Genomic DNA, 13454 nt, shown 5'->3' on the forward strand with positions numbered 1-13454 from the left:
CTCCAGCATCACATCTACTCTGCACTCTGCAACCCAAACATGTCCAGTAAACATGCCCAATATGGTAAGTCAATATACTGTATTCATATTGTTCATTAAAAAGACTCTAAGGAACATTAACTGAAACTTTTATTATGTTATTGATTTACATCAATGATGGGCAACTGGCGGCCCACGGGCCACATCTAGCCTCTTAAATCAAGAATAACCCGGATTCATTTCTTCCCTATATGAGCTCTAATAGGGATCAGTGGCGAAACCAATTTTAACTGTAATCTCTTGATAGATACAGACCTGTAACAGGCATATATTGGGTGGCATGTGAAAGATACTTTTATTATCTTTTTTTTCAGCCTTATCTCTTTCACATGAGCATAGTGGACATCAGATATCTTGCAAGTGACATTCCCTCATTTTATCTTCCATTTTGGCCTGTGCTGTCCTGGTGACCATCAAGAATTTCATATAATATAATCTGGCGACATAGTCTGGGATACTCTTGCACTTTAAAGGGAAGGTTTGAGTTTTTTTGACCGATGTAGTGTATAAGGTAAGAATGTTTTTCACTTATAATCAGTGCAGAGTAAAATGCAAGGGGGGATGGAGTTCCACCTCAGAATAATCTGAACTTTGTTTATTTGTCTGATTATTGAATTTATAAAGCAATTCTAAATTCAGACCAGATGAATGATTGAAACGTTTCGCTATCCAGCTCAGAGGTTCCATCAAAAATCAGGAAGAATCTTCTCAGTGGCGAAAATGGTAAAGGTAAATGACAATAATCTTTAACCTCAGACACAGAAACTCAAGCATCTCTGAGATCATTTAACTGTTGCATAGAATTGTTTTTCCTTTGCTAAAAACGTGAAACAATGGTTCAAAACTGTCATCTCAAATTCACTTGATGCCTTCACAACTGTTGCAATAATTTTATATCAAACGTGTGTAACAGTGTAACGTATCTCAGAGACACCAGTGTCTGTGTTTGATATTAAAATGATCGTGATTTATTTTACAATCTTTCCGGAACCTGAGTTCGGGTGAAACCTCAGACCTCAATGTTTTGTCTGCTGAATATAACCTAAATTGTAGAAACCAAGAGAGAGCGTCAAAAAACTCCAGTTGAAACTGTGAACCAGTGCAATTAAATATGATATGTTCATTGTTTCAGTCTGTCTCAGATTGCCATTTAATTCTTCATGTGAACGCAAGTCACCATTTTTGGTTTAAACAGCAGATGGCATAAACTTCAGAAACGCTTACGTCTGCATTTTTTTCGACAAGCGCATTAGGGGCGGGGCTTTGGAGTTGTGTGGATCTGCTGCTCTTCTATTGGTCAGATGAATGATTGAGTGACAGGCTTCTCGATCCCTCCCAGTCAGCTCCCTCTGTGTGAACAGGAGAAGTAGAGAGGCTCGTATTAAGAGGTCTTGTACTATACACTTATCAATCGTCCTCCTAGGAATGTAACATGGATTCCTGCCTACGAGGAAAGCCAGCTGGCCGTTGTTCCGTACACGGAGAGATAACGGTTCCGCCGACCCGCCTGGGAGAACCCACCGGATCGATAAGACGGACTGAAACACACATCAATAGGAATGTAACATGGATTCATTTATATATGTTGGGCCAGGCCATGTGGTTAAACAAAGGAAAGGCCTACATGTAAAATTAAAAGCCTAAATCTGCGGGGCTTTGGTTCTGGGCAGAGACTAGAATAGGTGTGTTAAATAAGCTTGACTGATCAGAAGCTATAATTGTGCTTATTGGGAAGCGCATCGGACCGCCGCGTCCATATTAGGCTGTGTGAAGATACCTCAATCATTATGCTTGCTGCTTGATTTGATTGTGTTAATGTAAAGCTGATTGTGTTCTATTGCATGCCGCTGAGCTTGCATCTGTGTTAATAGCCACCGTATAGAGCCAATATATACTGCATTTTACCAGTTCAAAGACCAGTAACCCGGTGTACTATTTTCAAGTCGTACCCCGAGTTTCTGCGTGGTAAAAAGCTATTGTTGTGTCTCTAGACGGTGAGTAGAATCTCTAGGTTTACCCTGAGTGCTCCCCCCTTATTCTCCCTCTCTCTCTCTCTTACTAACCACCATATACACACACACACCCACGTCTCATTACACATTCATTGCTACCTAAGGATTAGATGGTGTTGGTTTAGCTGCCTAACTCCAACTCCATCTTGGTTTCAAAGCCCCTTTGTTCAAACTGCGCGGTCACAGCCGACATTTTGAACTCTCACGAGACGTCCCACTCACGTGGTCACGTCCGCCATCTTGCCTTCTCTCTCTCTCTCCCTCTCTCTCTCTCTCTCTCTCTCTCTCACCCCCCCCCCCCCCCACACACACGCATACGTGCCATATGCTGTTTGTGCCTTTATGCTTGCTAGTTAGACATATAGTTATAGTTGTGTACTAGTTGTTGATTAACTGAAGTGTTATTGATTATTGATTGATATTGCTAAAGTTAAATAAACTCTGTTATACTTTTAAAGAGAAGTTGTCTGTGATTTCTTGTGCATATGTGTTGTAATAACGGCTGGTTGTGAGGGCCTGTGTACAAATTCACCCTTCACTGTTCACTCATAAATGTACAGTGGTACTTAAACACTGTCATTTGGGGGTGAACAGCCATTTTGAGACTGTATTGAAGGTTCGGTTATTGGTCCCTGATTCCAGGGTGGTGCCCCGTTAATACTGACTCCCGTCAATAATTTTATGAATATTAATAATTTCATGATTATTAATTGATTGCTAATAACCAAACCTGCCCCTATCAAGGCCCAACATATATTATTTGGTAAACTCACTTCCATTACCAACTTATAGAGTAAAACAGTATTTTTTATAATAAATTTAGAAGAATTCACTGATGTAGTCTTTCACTTAGTAAAGAAACTCTGATAGATAGCAACTGTCCCTTTTATTATGACATTCTGTGGAACCTTCCTCTAGACTGCAAGTTACTTTTTCATGAAGTAACACAACAAAATGTATTAAATAAAAAAAACTGGTTAATCAGAGTAAATAACCCAGTGTGGTTAAAATGTTCTTTCAATACTGCTAAATTTGGGCCTTTCACAAGGGGTTCTTTACAGAACCAGGGGGTTTATGTAGAACCATTTGAGCCATTTGGTGCTATAGAGAACCTTTCTCAAAGGGTTCCTAAAAACATTTTCTGATATCAATATAGAACCATTTTGTTAAGAGGGCAGGAATCTTTTCTCCTATAGGTCTACACATATTGAACATTAGACAACTATTCAGTTCATTACTTGTTGATAACACCATATGATCTGCTCTCTCAGTAGTGGCTGCTCACATACATATTTTGGCCTTCTCAAAGCAATAGAGAGCCTAAGTCCCTCCCCTTCCGCTGTCCCCCATGGGACCTTATTTCGGAAAAAATATGTACGGTAGTCAACGGCGAGAGACAAATAATTGTTTGATCCCGTTTGAATTGTGCCATGACTTACACATATGATGTTTTGTCAATTTAAAAGATAATTTTGCAAGTCAAGAAAGTCGCAGTTTGTTGTAAAACAGTACAGTAACGTTTAGTTTTGTGTGAAACCGCTCAGTGAACTACATCTCTCGTCTCGCACAATATACGTCACCAACACCAACATGGAACGAAACATACGAAACACACAGGCATCGCGTTAACGTTAGCCCCCACTGTACTAAAACTATCCTAAACCAGTTTAAATCAGTTCTTACTGTCTACCTTCCAGGTTGTGTATAATACTACTGCTATCTGAGAGGGACTTAGCTTCAGCGGCTCTGGGTAGCTTGTGGAGAGAGAAAGTTACGTCACTTGCGCGACTTTTGGGTGTGTAGTCTTTCTAATTACGTATTTTTACAGTCTTATAGTTCAACAGTTTTACGACAAACTGCGACTTTCTTGACTTGCAAAATTATCTTTTAAATTGACAAAACATCATATGTGTAATTCATGGCACAATTCAAACGGGATCAAACAATTATTTGTCTCTCGCCGTTGACTACCGTACATATTTTTTCCGAAATAAGGTCCCATGGTGGTCCACCGGAAGGGGAGGGACTTAGGCTCTCTATTGGTGTAGGGTTAGGGTTAGTCTAGGTGTATGGTACAAAGTCTTATGAATACCTAGAGTGTTGATCAGTGGCGGTTCATTAATGCGGGGCGCTTGGGCGCCGCCCCCCTCCAACTAGAGAAGAAAGTCTACTTAAACATGTTAAACATAAATTAATTAGATAATGCGAATAATTATAAAATAAAAATTGTTTACTCGTACAATGCGCCTGGTAGTCTGTCAGCGCCTGTCAGCATTCATTAAAAATTGGTTCCAAATTGTATCTGTGTGAATACATATACTTCCTGGGTGAAGGTCGCCGGCCAAATGAGTGTGTATGTAAGTCCTTCAACTTTTGGCAAGCAGGTGACCTGAGGCTGCTCTCTAATTGGTTGCTTCAGATTTTCAACGGGACGCAGCTCTCTGCACCCCAGACACTCCCACTTTTATTGGCAGCGAATTGGTATTGTTTTTATGTTTTTTGATCTATTGTGATTGGACAATTCTCAATGCTATCTTTTATGTTCATCCGCCATTAATATAACTACAGGAAAAGCTTCATACCAAGCAGCTTGGCCCGGACAGACCCGATATTAGCATCAAACAGCGCTCTGGTGACAGACCGAGGGAGAGCTACACCTGAGTATTCTGCAGAAGCGGGTATGAAAACAAGCACAGATCCTGTACAGACCCACGGCGCGCATGTACAATTCAACTCAGTTCAATTCAGTTAAATGCACTGAAGCACTGCGACACTGTTATCGGATAAATAATTCCACTAACATTACTTAAATACCACAAGGTAAAAACGGTACCTACTGTTAAAGTGTGTAGGGCAGCAGATGAGCTGTCAGGTTACTGTTGTTTACAAATCTGTTACTAACTAATCATGTGTGGCTGCTCCATTCGCAATGCAGCATTTTGTTTCCGTTCCTCTGCTGATGGCCAAGGTGACAGTTGTGGACTGTCTTTTTTTAATTTTGTAAAAAATAGCCTACACTGTCTGCCCAGGCCTTGGTTAGATTGCTAGTTGGTTTGGTGGCAGCCCACTCGCACCTGTGGATATGTGCTTCCATTGATTTTATTGCCTCCATCATTTATTTAAAATATATGTTAAGAGTTTTCCTATAATTAAATCACCAATTAGGAAATATGACTTAATTTAGCTATTTTAAACTAAGAGTGAATTTATAATTTAGACAAGTTTGTATTATCGTTTATGTTTTGTCAATCAATGAGAGCTATATAGTTAAAGGTCCCATATTGTGGAAAACGAGATTCCCCTTGCCTCTTTGATTATAAAGGAGTTGGATGTGCTATCTAAACATGGTGAAAGTATCAAAATGCACAGTCGCCAAATCCACATAATCCATATTAGAAAAGCTAGCCTCTAAACGAGCCGTTTGGACTTCTGTAACTTTGTGACGTCACAAAGGTTTGCTCATTATCATTTTTGTAAGAAATAATAGACTAACAAAGTGTTTTTTTTCCAAGCAGTTGAGCGGTTGCCATTGTTTATTACCGGAGAGTTTTCCCTACCTGTAGCGGCCCGGCGTCTCACGTTTCATTCTTGAAACGGTTAGCCAATCAGAACAGAGGGGTCGTTAATATTAATGAGCCTTAAAGACACAGCGACAGAAACAGCCTGTTCTTGGTAAGGCTCAGAGAGATGCTGGAAAATGAACGTGGAGAAATGGATTGAGAGTGTTTTTGGTGCATGACACCACACACACTGCTTTGAATGGACCTCAAGACATAAAATAAAACACTGGAAAGTATAAAATATGGGAACTTTAATGTTATTCATTCTTCCCCTCAGAACCTACCAGACATAACAATGAGGAGCTCAGGATCGTGATGGTGGGGAAGACTGGAACTGGGAAGAGTGCCACTGGAAACACCATTCTGGGGAGAAAAGCCTTTGAATCGAAGTTCAGCTCTAAGTCTATGACTGTAGACTGCGCTAAGGCCAGAGGTGTGGTGGATGGACAAAAGATTGCTGTTATCGACACTCCAGGCTTGTTTGACACCAGGCATTCCCAGGAGAAAACAGTTAAAGATATGACCCAATGCATTTCGTTTGCTTCTCCTGGACCCCATGTGTTCCTGGTAGTGATCAGGCTGGGCAGATACACAGAGGAAGAGAAGCAGACGGTGCAGAAGATTCAGGAAACCTTTGGTAAAGATGCCGACAAATACAGCATGGTTCTCTTTACTCATGGTGACCTGCTTGATACCTCTATTGAGGACTTCTTGATGGACAGCGAAGACCTGCAGGAACTCGTGGACAAATGTAACGGCCACCATCATGTCTTCAATAATAAGATTAAGGATGGCTCCCAGGTCACCGAGCTGCTCAAGAAGATCAGAAATATAACAGAGATGAACGGAGGAAGCCACTACACCAACGAGATGTTCCAAGAAGCCGAGAGGGCAATCGAAGACGAGAAACAACGAATCCTGAAGGAGAAAGAGGAGCAAATACGCAAAGAGCAAAAGGAACTGCAGAAGAAACTAGAGGAAAAATATCATATCATATATAACAGCTGAGGAAAATAAAGGAACGAGCCCAGGCCGAGAGGGAGAGGAAGGAGAGAGAGAAGGAGCAGAGAGGCGAGGGGAGGAAGGAGGAGAGAGAAGCAGAGAGAAAGAACAGAGAGAGGAGAAAGAAAAGGAGATGGAAAACATGAAGAAAATATTAATGGAAGACCGTGATAGAGAACTAAAAAAGAAACAACAAGAGACTTTCCTGTAGGTCACAATTCGTAATCACATGCACATTTGTAGACTATTGCTAACGCTCATGGGTGTTAGCAAATGTACATTTGTGCCACACAGATTTACAATAACAAACAATATTTGTTACAGTGCTTAAGTGATCTTGCAATAAAATCTTATTGAATGTGTAATCCTTTACAGAATTCATAAGGTTGAAATATGAATAAGTCTACTACAGGGTTCAAAGGTCATCGGTCAAAGCATTGTAAGGTACTTTGAGCCTTAGAGAGTTCTAGTGGTGAATGCCCTGAAATAAAACAGCACTGGTTTTCATTAATTTGCCAGATTACACACATATTAAGGCCACTTCTGAAGCCCCAGTCCCATTACTTTCAAATGGCTGTAGATCAGGAAGCAGTTCCTCCTTCAAGCTCAAATATCAAGAGGAGCAGAAGTATTTAGGAAAGTGATCAACACAACTTCCCTGAAGGGATAAAGTCTGCGTGCTCACACATGGTTGTAATGTTAATTCTCATTTAACTAACTCCTGCGTTTATTGGCTGAGAAATGACCCAATCATTTCAATATATCTTAAGCTTCCTTTGTTTATTTGTGAGTGTTTGCCATGTATAAGAATTATACATGACATTAGACATTGTGTAGAGCTGATATTATATGAGCTCTCCATTCATTGCTGCTGGGTTTGTTTTCAAGTTAGTGGCCTATTTTGATGAGCTAGTAAGTAAAAGTAATTGGTAAAAAGACAAATATTTTTACTGATGCTTTGTGCTGTTTAGTTGCACATAAAATGCCACAGTTGCTGTAAATGATATTGCATCACTTTCTTTATAACATGCATTTTTTTTTGTTGCACACACCAGTGGTATTTTTACTGATTGAAATTGCACTTTTGATAATTTATAATTACTTTTGAATTCACATCAACAAGATTTGATTTGGGCAATCCTTCTCATTGACCCCTCATAGAAGTATATTTGATTGTGTGTGTGTGTGTGTGTGTGTGTGTGTGTGTGTGTGTGTGTGTGTGTGTGAAATATCTCTGAATACAATATAATGATAATATGTGCTATATTCTATGTAATTGAATTTTCCAAGGGGATTAATAAAGTGCTATCTTATCTTTAATATCAGATTATTGCACACAGGTTTCTAACCGAACAGAACAGAACATGGAAATGACCAGAAAATCATGGTTTAACATCTGAAATGATGGGATAAATGTTATCTTATGAGTATCCATCACTCTATCTTTCTCTCAAATACACATACACACACAGTGTGTGGAATGATCTGTACAATAAATAATCATACCTGCTTAACATGCCATTTTTTAAAAGTTACAACTGTAATAAAAATATGCGCGCGCACACACACACACACACACACACACACAATACACATGTGAAGGAGAGTGGATGTTAAAGGATGACAGGTTTGTTGTTTGATGGGTCAGAAGCACATACTCATAAAGCACCAGTAGCACATTATTGTATAGCAGCCTGGTGTTTTAATGCAGTGCTTCAAACACAGGTGCAAACATAAATAAGTTAAATGTGACAAAAAAGGTTTCTTCCTTTAAATCCCCCAAACACACTGATATCACACACACACACACACACACACACAAGCTGCTATAAAAATGTAGGAAGTATATCATCTTTATTAATATTATAAACATTTCCCCTGTAGCTACTGTTAATCATAGAATATTAAATAGAATCAAAAACAGTTACAGTGTTTTCACATATGGTTATGTACCTGCACATACTGTGCTGGCTTTGTCCTTTTTCTGTTGCTCAGATACACTGAATGTGGGACCAGGCCATTGCAGTGCAGTGCAGCAGTGTTTCCACTATTTTCACATAGCAGTGGTGGGCCTGCAACATGTCATTGCCATGACTGCTATAGAAAATTTCCACCCATAATAACAATGATGAAAATGTGTAAATAAGAGTGCTTTCACCACTGCAAACCTTTAGAACCATAACAAGGAGAGACAAAATGTTCTTCATCCACCACTGTATAGAAAACACTGCAGTGCATTACAGATTAGTTCAGTTTGTCTGTCCTGTTCACATGCTGAATAATGTTAGATCAGCTCTGGTCACGTTTTGTTCTTTTCCACTGCAGCTCCAGAACTAAGCATGTGATCAGGCCAGCACAGTGCAGTGCAGATCAACTTCAGTTTGATTTAGTTCAGTAGAAATGAGACACTAGAAGTTAATCTAGCTCAGGGGTGGCCAACCAGTCAGAGCCAAAAAAATTGCTTTCATGTGACAAAAGTTTTTCTCTTACCATGCATGTTGCTGCTTTTGACTCAGTGGGACTTCTGGCATTCCTTGCCTTCAACAATCCTCTTTAAATCTGGCTTGTATTCAGTTGTGGCCACTCCAAGCAGTTCTTTCACATGTGTGTCAGTAAGAACAGATCGATGCTTTGATTTCACATGTTTCAGGGTAGAAAACACAGTCTCACAAACGTACGTTGACCCAAACATTGAGAGTAGCTTGAGCGCAGCCCGTTTGACATTGGGATATTTTTCCATTGGCACAGTTTTCCAGAACTCAAGGGTCCCTTCCCTCAGAACAGATTTCAGTCTGTCATCCTCAGAAAGTTCAATCATCTCCATCTGAGACGTTGCTTCGTCTGTGACTAGCGGGGCTTTTAAACAGTCTGTCTCCGCAGTAAAAGGGTCAATGAGGAAAGTAATATGTGGCCTTTTCAGCTGTAGATCATGGAATCGGCCGCAAAACCTTCCTGAAGGTTTTCAAGCAGTGTTGCATATCGGGCTGTTTCCATTTTCAGGGCGGTTGCTTGTCCGCTTGCTTTTAGCAGAGAGGGAAAATGCGCTAATTCTCCCTTTTGAAGATGTGTGTTAAACAGCTTGAGTTTGTTGACAAACGCGAATACACTTTGCACCAGGTCAGGCAGCATTTTTAACTTCCCCTGTAGATCCAGGTTCAGTCTGTCCAGATGACACAGCATGTCTACCAAAAAGGCCAAATCCAAAATCCACTGGGGGTCTGAGAGATCAGGATATTCCTTGTGCTTCTCTTCCATGAACAGTTTCACAGCGTCCAAAAGATCAAAGAAGCGAGAAAGCACTTTACCTTTAGAAAGCCACCTCACAGTACAGTGGAGCGGCAGGTCTCCGGGAAGCCCTTGGTCGAGTTCAGCAATGAGATTCTTGAATTGTCTGTGTTTAAGAGCATGTGTGCGAATATAATTGGCGATTTCCATCACGGGCTTCATGACGTGGTCTAAATTCAGCTTTTTAGACACCAATTGCTCCCGATGAATGATGCAGTGGAAAGTCCAAAACTCGGGAAATGTGTTGTCAGCTTTACAGAGCCCCACAAGCCCGTTCACAGATCCGACCATAGATGGCGCTCCATCCGTGGCAATTGCCGTTAGTTTTGGTAATGGCAGATTTGCTTTCACAAACACATCTGTCATTGTTTCTTTCACATCGATGCCACGGGTTCTGTCCTTTAATGGTACGATATCAAGGAGTTCTTCTTTTATTACACAATCTTCTGAAATGGACCGTGCAAATATTGCCAGCTGAGGCTTGTCTTGTATATCACAAGACTCATCCAATGCGACACTGAAATACTCGCATTTTTGAAGATCAGAATGTAATTGTGACTCAATGGCATTGTTTATGTTCAATATTCTGTGTTCAACAGTGTGGCGTGACAGTTGGACGTCTGATACCATTCGTTTTAGTTTGTCATTTTCTGGAGACAAGATTTCAACAACATCACTGAGGCATTTTTTTACAAACTCGCCTTCATTGTATGGCTTTTTAGCACGGGCAATGTTCCACGCCACTTCGTATGATGCAAGCGTTACTGTCTCCGAATGCTTGGCAAATTTTCGGAACAACTGAGTCTGTTTTTCTGCCTGACTTTTCAAGGTGTTTAATTTGTGCTTGCGAAGTTCAGTACCTTTCAGGAATTCCTGGTCGATGTTAGCATGGAGTGAGCTGAAATGACGCTGTAGATTTGAAGCCTTGAAATGTGCTAATGACGTCTGGCATATCAGGCAGGATGGCTTGCCATTACGTTCAACAAAAAAATATAAACTCTCCCACTCTTCTAAAAACGTCCTGTGTTCGTCTTCATATTTGCGCTTACTTTTACATTTCCCTGCCATTTTTAGAGCGATCTTGCCTTAAAAGAAAATGTCGGAACGCTCAACAGCAAAATCAAAAAACAGTTTGTTTTTTTCCATTTCCCATGGTGATTGGTTCGCTGGCATGTTTTTTTTCATTTCCAAGGTAAATGATTGGTTTGAAGTGGTTGGCTCTCATACTGAAGCAGTGGTATACATAGCATGGCCTGTAACAGTCAGTGTGTTAAAAACTCACACACACACACAGACAATTTGATGTGAATTGAAGAGCTGCATAAGAACGAGCAAAGAGCCGCATGCGGCTCACGAGCTGCGGGTTGGCCACCCCTGATCTAGCTGCTCTGCTTCGGTCAGCACCATGACAGTCCCATCCCTGATGCTGTTCCCACCTGGACGTGAATTACGACTGTGTGTGTGTGTGTGTGTGTGTGTGTGTGTGTGCGGCTGCTTTTCTCTCCTCTCTCAGATTCCTTTGCAGTGTTTCTACCTGGCAGTGGACAGGTGCTGCCCTGGCTCTTTGATCGTCGGTGCCGGCCTTACTCCCATCCCTGCTGCTGTTCCCACCTGGACGTTGAATTACGACTGCTGCCCTTGTTTCTATGAATTTAGCGCTGATCTCTGCCCCTTCTCATCGCCGCATGCTGCCTCTCTCTCTCTTCTTCTTCTGTTTTCTCACACATGCACACACATAAACACACACGCACACATATACACACAAAACAGAATTTACATTTTCTAGATATATGAGAAATTCTCTCTCTCTCTCTCTCTCTCTCTCTCTCTCTTTCTCTCTCTCTCACACACACACACACACTCACGCACACAGAGAAATCCTTGTGTTTCAGTTATTCCATCAGTGTAATGCATTGATTCTTTATGCAGTGTTGCTGTGACACAAACCTGGGATCAAAACCACTGCAAATCAATTATATGAATATCCAGAGAGGCTGCATATGATGGCTGTGTAAAACCAAACTAACATGTAGTTCACTAAAGTTTCCACCAGGTGGGGTAACACACTGCATTTCAACAAAATTAAATACATCTTGTGTTTCCCTCCAACACATGCAACATTAGTAACATGTTTCTATATGTGATCCTATGAACGCATGTTTGTATTGGTAAAAGTTATATAAATTGTACTCAATCTAGACACAAGCTTTTTTCATCTATAGATCATACATCATGTGGAGGCAAATTCAGGTCAGTCAGGATGAGATGCTTCACTCCTGTAGCTGTGCAAAATTTGCTACAAATCATGTCTGTCCTTCATTGAGCAGTATATAATTCAGAAAATTAAATTTGAGTTGCATTACTGTGAAAATTTTAGTTCAGCTATGACTCTTCATGCCTTTGTTGCGATCCTCCCACAATCCTCTTCTCGGATTCAGACAAAGAACTACACATCATTACCTCACATGCACCATGGACAGAATCTCTACTTGTTTTCAAAGTCCATTTGACTGCATGAGCTGAGATCTTACTGGTAAATCTTACTGTGTTATTCTTATTTGGATGGAAAGGACAGAATACTGTCAACAACTCAACGACCTGTTGTGCATGCAAAGACAACCTGGTCCCGATGGGAAGGGGGCTGCAGGTTGACAGTTGCAGATAAGAGTGTCAGAGAGCTGATTTCATCTTGAAATCCCTTTAAACATCCAATGTTTGATACATCAGTCTCAATCCACACACACAAGGTGCAGATTCCTACCTGTCCTGGGTAAGAAGTCATAAGACTCTTGTCGAAAAAACACGACGTAAACCTCATAAACGCAAAGCCACCATTTCTGAGGTTTACGCCATCTGCTGTTCACAGCAAAAATGATGACTTGCGAATTAAATGGCAATCTGAGACAGACTGAAGCAATGAACATATCAAATTTAATTGCATTGGTTCAAAGCAAAATTTTCAACTGGAGTTTTGTGACACTCTCTCTTGGTTTCTTAAATTTGGGTTATATATGGTTGCCACCCGTGCCTACCAGTGGATCTGTTGTTCAAGCTAAACATCTGAGGAAGCTCAGACCCCAAAAGGCTATGCAGAGAGATGGGCCAAGACAATGGCTGAAGCCTGGCGTCGGAGAACTCTAAACAGTCCGGCGCTAGAGGGAAGAAGTACTATGACCAGCATTAGAGGTGTCATCTTGAAACCTGGCGACAGGGTGCTTGACTGCTTGTACATAACCTGGGATAACCAATACGAGCCTCTCTACTTCTCCTGTTCACACAGAGGGAGCTGACTGGGAGGGATTGAAAAGCCTGTCACTCAATCATTGAACTGACCAATAGAAGAACAGTAGATCCACACAACTCCAAAGCCTCGCCCCAAATACTTTATCCAAAAAAACGCAGCCGCTCAGGAATGCCATCACGCTTCACCACCATCTGCTGTTCAAACCAAAAATGATGACTTTGCATGAGGAATTAAATGGCAATCTGAGACAGACTGAAGCAATGAACATAATGCTCCAGCAGTTCAAAGTTCATCACAACAATAGAGAAGTAA

The 13454-nt window shown here is 40.9% G+C and overlaps 1 protein-coding gene across 2 annotated transcripts; it reads left to right on the forward strand.

The window, feature by feature from the left end:
• Nucleotides 1-6818, forward strand: LOC139913109 (GTPase IMAP family member 4-like). 2 transcript variants are annotated; one of them, XM_078281996.1, is made up of 2 exons: nucleotides 1-64; nucleotides 5889-6818. In XM_078281996.1, the coding sequence occupies exons 1-2, from the start codon at nucleotides 40-42 to the stop codon at nucleotides 6617-6619; spliced, it is 756 nt and encodes a 251-aa protein (XP_078138122.1). In that variant the 5' UTR covers nucleotides 1-39; the 3' UTR covers nucleotides 6620-6818. The 2 variants fall into 2 exon arrangements, with proteins under 2 accessions (XP_078138122.1, XP_078138126.1); XM_078282000.1 differs by lacking the exon at nucleotides 1-64 and adding an exon at nucleotides 5707-5723 and having other exon boundaries at nucleotides 5889-6817.
• The last annotated feature ends 6636 nt before the right edge of the window (nucleotides 6819-13454 follow it).

The sequence above is a fragment of the Centroberyx gerrardi genome, chromosome 3 (genome assembly GCF_048128805.1).
Source record: "Centroberyx gerrardi isolate f3 chromosome 3, fCenGer3.hap1.cur.20231027, whole genome shotgun sequence".
NCBI lineage: Eukaryota > Metazoa > Chordata > Actinopteri > Beryciformes > Berycidae > Centroberyx > Centroberyx gerrardi.